This window comes from Prosopis cineraria, unplaced genomic scaffold, assembly GCF_029017545.1.
Source record: "Prosopis cineraria cultivar Desert tree isolate PC_DT_omini unplaced genomic scaffold, ASM2901754v1 PC8, whole genome shotgun sequence".
Classification (NCBI taxonomy): domain Eukaryota; kingdom Viridiplantae; phylum Streptophyta; class Magnoliopsida; order Fabales; family Fabaceae; genus Prosopis; species Prosopis cineraria.
The window spans coordinates 18,595,344-18,600,593 of record NW_026555339.1 but is presented as its reverse complement, the minus strand read 5'-3'; the positions used below and the strand labels follow the sequence as shown (position 1 = coordinate 18,600,593).

At 32.0% G+C, this 5,250-nt stretch overlaps 1 protein-coding gene across 1 annotated transcript; it reads left to right on the top strand.

Annotated features, from left to right (window-relative positions):
• The first annotated feature begins 2,303 nt into the window (after positions 1 to 2,303).
• LOC129317422 (disease resistance protein RUN1-like) lies at positions 2,304 to 4,903 on the top strand. The gene is made up of 3 exons (XM_054961750.1): positions 2,304 to 3,137; positions 3,253 to 3,303; positions 3,626 to 4,903. Exons 1-3 carry the CDS (start codon positions 2,304 to 2,306, stop codon positions 4,901 to 4,903), a joined length of 2,163 nt encoding a protein of 720 aa, XP_054817725.1.
• Positions 4,904 to 5,250: the final 347 nt, after the last annotated feature.

Below are 5,250 nucleotides of genomic sequence, written 5' to 3'. Positions count from 1 at the left end.
ATGGCAAGGTAAAGAGCTATTGAAGAAAAGGTTGGTTCAAGAAAGTATCAGCCCTTGTGTTGTACTTGTTCTTCTAGTATTTAAGAAGGATGGGAGTTGGAGAATGTACATTGATTGTTAAGCTGTCAACAAGATCACTATCAAGTATCAGTTTCTAATACCCTAACTCAATGATATGTTAAACCAATTGCATGGTACCACTACCTTTTCTAAAATTGACCTTCATATTGGGTACCACTAAATCAAAAATTAGCCAGAAGATGAGTGAAAGACCACTTTCAAGACCAAAGATAGCTTATATGAGTGGAATATGATGTCTTTTGAGTTAACAAATGTCCCTAGAACACTCATGGCCTAATGAATCAGGTATTGAGACCCTTCATTAGAAAATTTATTGTTGTTTATTTTGATGACATTCTTATTTATAGCAAGAGTCAAGATAAACACTTAAAGAACTTACGACAAGTCTTGCAAGCCTTATGAGAGAAAAAGCTTTATGTTAATCTCAAGAAGTACCACTACCATAAACTAAGGTTTTGCAAATGCTTATTTTGGCTAACGACAATGCTTTTAAAGTGCTGCCATATATATAAGAGTGCTTTTGAAGTGCTCCTATAAGTTGAAGATGTGGGAGCACTCATCTAAAAAGCACTTCCATAAATGTAACATATAGGAGCACTTTAACATAAGTTGAAGATATAGGAGCATTCATCTAAAAAGTACTCCCATAAGTGTAACAAAAGGGAGCACCTTCTATTAAAGCCTCCTGTAAGGCTAAGAAAATTTTAAAAAAATAATATACTTACAGGAGTACTTTCTAATTAAGCGCTCTTGAATATTTACATACTGGTTCTTATGGAGTGTTTCTCACCTTCAATGTTGCTAATCTATCTCCTTACATTAATGACAATGTCAACCATGAAATTTAAGGAGGATAAAATAGAACAACAGTAGTAAGTGAAAGAGAAGAAACACGTATCTGTTCATGTCTGTTGCAACACCACCATTAATGCAAATAAAATGCATTTGTAACTTGCCATTTATTTCCTTATATTCAATTTAAGACTTATAGCAGTATAAATAAGACCTTGTTTTCCTTGTACTGACATTTGAGATTGAAGCAATAAACTAGAGTATCTTTTTCATTTAGTTTTTGAACCAATATATATTCTTTTCATCAATTGATTGCTCTTAATCTCCTTGATGTGAGGTGACTTTTCCTATCTTCCATAGCTAATAATTCTTAAGGTATCAACTTGATTATTTCCTAGTTGTCATTGTTATTTTCATTATTGGTATTGCTATTGCTATTGAAAAACAATCTAGTACTGATATTATTGATTTGAATATATACATAAAAACATCCAAACCTAGAGCCCAAAAGGGAAACAAAATATGTTTTGATTAAAATAAAATAAAGTCGATTATACAATATGTTTAGGTCTTACCAACTAAAGTTAGCGTGAGTATTATAGGCTTTCTCACATAAGCGACTAGTTAGGGGGTTTGAATCCTAATTCTTATGTATGTAACAATTTAGTTAGAAGATATCTACCTTTTGCCTTCGGTACTTTGGGGGAGATAATCTCTAATATTGGTGGAATCTATTTCTTGTTCTTATGAAAGAAAATAGCCCACATACTTGTACAATATTACAAGAATATCTTAACTATACACTAAACTTATAACTAGCTACAACATTTCAACATTTATTTATTTAATATTTCTCATTGTACTAATTCAAGGAAAAATTTTCTCAAGGTGATTTTTCCTATTTACAAAACTTGAACATAAGATATGACTTAATAAGTATTGAGTCTTTGTGTTACCAAAAAAAAGTACTAAGTCTTCTTCAGTCAGCAAACTATTGATATGGTTTCTTTGGAGCATTATTTTTATGTTAATATGCTTTCCCCTTGACCACCAGATTTAAAAATCATGACAACTTGAATTTGCTCTTGTAGTAGCTAGGTTATTATTTTCTTTAGATATACAAAATAACCCTTGATTATTCATTTCCTTCATTTAGGCCAGAGACAAAACTCATTGAAGAAATTACTAAAGAAATATGGGCAAAGCTACAGCCTAAATTACCATATTGTTTCCATGATGAGCTTGTTGGCATTGACTCTAGGATAGAAGAAGTGAATACACTTTTAAGAATTGGATTGGTTGATATTCACTTAATAGGAATATGGGGTATGAGTGGTATAAGAAAAACAACTCTTGCAAGAATTATTTATGAGAAAATACATTACCAATTTGACATTAGTTGTTTTATTGCTAATGTAAAAGAAAGTTGCATGACTAACGGTTTTGTTGGCTTACAAAGAAAACTTATTTCCAAGCTCAAGATAAGAGACTTAGAAGTTGATGATGCATATGAAGGAAAGAATTTGATAAGAAATTTGTTCAGCAATAGGAAACTACTAGTTGTGCTAGATGATGTAAGTGAAATAAGCCAACTAGAGAACCTTTCAATAAAGAAAGCATGGTTTGGTTCTAGAAGTAAGGTTATTGTGACAACTAGAAATATACAAGTGTTGATGGTGCATGGAGAATTTGAAACATACAAGGCTAAATTATTAAATGATGGCGAATCTCTTCAACTTCTTTGCAAGAGGGCTTTTAAAATGGACAAACCTAAAAAAAATTTTCTCAAGTTATATAAAAGTGTCATCCACTATGCTAAAGGCCTTCCTTTGACTCTTGAAGTCTTGGGTTCTTACCTTTGTGGAAGAAGTGAACTTGAATGGAATGTAGCTTTAGAGAAAATTAAAAAGTTTCCACCAAGTAGTATTCTAAAGAGACTTAGAATAAGCTATGATGCATTAGGTGATGTGGAAAAGAAAATCTTTTTGGACATTGCATGTTTTTTCAAGGGAATGGTCAAAGATCAAGTTATGCAAATATTTGAAATATGTGGACTTTATCTATTACTTGCAATAAGAGAACTTGTGGAAAAATGCTTGATAGTTGAATACTATTTTGATTATGGTACTTGGTGTTTTGGTATGCATGATATCCTTCAAGAAATGGGTAAAAGTATTATTTTGGAGCAATCACCCAATGATGCTAGTAAAAGAAGTAGGTTATGGTCAGTAGAAGATATTGACCGCATGATGACAAACAACAAAGTAAGTAGCTTATATATGTTATGGAGTGGTATTAAAATTTTCTTTTGTGTCATTGTTGAATTTGTATTGATCATTATTTCTCATCCTTAATTATTTGTCTATTTATTTTTTTTAGGGTTCTGATATGGTGGAAGTTATACATCTTCAATCAACTATGCCATATGAGGCAAATTGGGATCCTAATGTGTTCTCTATGATGTATAATCTTAGAATATTGATCATATCATGTCATGTGCACCTTCCTTGTGGTCTCAAATGCCTTCCTAGTTCTTTAAAAATTCTAGAATGGAAAACATATCCTTTGAGTTATCTTCCATCTGGTGCTTACTTAGATCAACTTGGCATCCTTAAAATGCATCATAGCAAGATTTTACAACTTTGGGAGATAAAACATATAAGAAAATTTTCTTTACGCCACATAAATAAGTTCAATTTTTTTACCAATTTTTCCAATGCTAAACATTTTCCATTTTTATTGTTTTAAGTAGATGCTGGAAAAGATGAAGTTCATTGATCTAAGTTATTCTGAAGATTTTAGTAGAACTCCTAATTTTTTTATGCTTCCTAACCTTGAGCAACTAGTTCTCAAAGGTTGCATAAAACTTGATGAGGTTCACCCATCACTTGGACAACTTAAGAAACTTGTTGTACTTGACTTGAAAGATTGCAAGAATCTTAAGGCTCTTCTACTTAGAATGGAAATGGATTCATTAAATAAATTGATCCTTTCTGGTTGCTCAAAAGTTAAAAAGCTTCTTGAGTTTGGAGAAAATATGACCAACTTGTTTATCCTTGATCTCAAAAATTGCAAAAACCTTGTTTGTCTTCTAAGGTCTACATGTAACCTAAAATCTCTCAAAAGTTTTAATATTTTAGGTTGCTCAAAATTTTCTACATTGCCACAAAATCTAAATGAAAATAAGGTCCTAAAGGAGCTTGATTTGAGTATAACTGCCATCAAAGATGTACCTTCATCCATCATTGGCCTACCAAATTTAAAGTTACTATATTTGAATGGATGTAAAGGTCTAAGTTCAAGATCCAATTCATTAGGAAGGAGCTTGCTTTCCCCAATTCGAAAAATATTTGGGTATGATAATGAAGCTCCCACAAGATTGGTGTTTCCTTCTTTCATCTCAAGTGTAGTGTCATTAAAGGAATTGTATTTAGATGACTGCAATTTGAAAGTTGGATCAATTCTAAATGATCTTGGTCATTTGTCATCACTAGAGTTACTTAGTTTGAGTGGAAATGACTTTAACAATATACCTGCTTGTAACTGGTTACTTTCATCTTTATCCTCATGTCCTTCCTCATTGAAGACTTTAAACATATGTCAATGCAATCTTAATGATGGGTCAATTCTCGAAGATCTTGGTTTTTTACCATCACTGATTCAACTTGGTCTACTAGGAAACAATTTCACACATTTACCTTCTTGTTGTATCTTTAATCTTTTTCATCTTCATACTCTTCATTTGAGTCACTGCCCAAGGCTAAAATTTTTGCCAAACCTTTCACCAAATTTACAACGTATAGATACAGATGCTTGTCATTCATTGCAACCATTATCATTTCCAGAGTTGCTACTGAAGTGCATTGCATTTGCAAATGCTTCTATGGCATATTTTTCACAAAGCCATGTATACAACATGGAATTGGTTTTCTGGTGGATTCTAGGGAATGAGATCCCATCATGGTTCTATAATCAAGACTTCCAAGTTCTTGACAAAATTGTTGGGTTTCAAGATAACTATATAGTCTGAATTTTTGAGCAAACTTGTCATGATGATGAGAATGGCAATTTCGTACATTCTAATTCCATTGTGTCAATTGAAGTAGATATCACTCATTTTCATGATTCAAGTAAAAGTTGGGGAATTTCTCTTTGTGTTGTTCTTTAAGATATAGACCTTGAGAATGACTCTAATCTTGAGCATTTGATGACTTGTAAAGCATCAGAGGATGAATTCTTCAAAAAAGAGAAAGGATGGGGTGTTAACTTTAAAGGCAATTCTAATCAAATGTTGACTATGTATTTGCCCTTAAGTAATTTTGCAATTGGTTCTAAAAGGGTTGAATGCATATTTTATACTAAAAAAATCATGTGCAC

Excerpts from the sequence above, each read along its gene's own strand:
- LOC129317422 (XM_054961750.1), top strand. The coding sequence starts at position 2,304 with ATGACTAACGGTTTTGTTGGCTTACAAAGAAAACTTATTTCCAAGCTC. Across the intron at positions 3,138-3,252 it reads GCATGATGACAAACAACAAA|GGTTCTGATATGGTGGAAGT; the intron begins GTAAGTAGCTTA and ends TATTTTTTTTAG. Across the intron at positions 3,304-3,625 it reads AATCAACTATGCCATATGAG|ATGCTGGAAAAGATGAAGTT; the intron begins GCAAATTGGGAT and ends TGTTTTAAGTAG.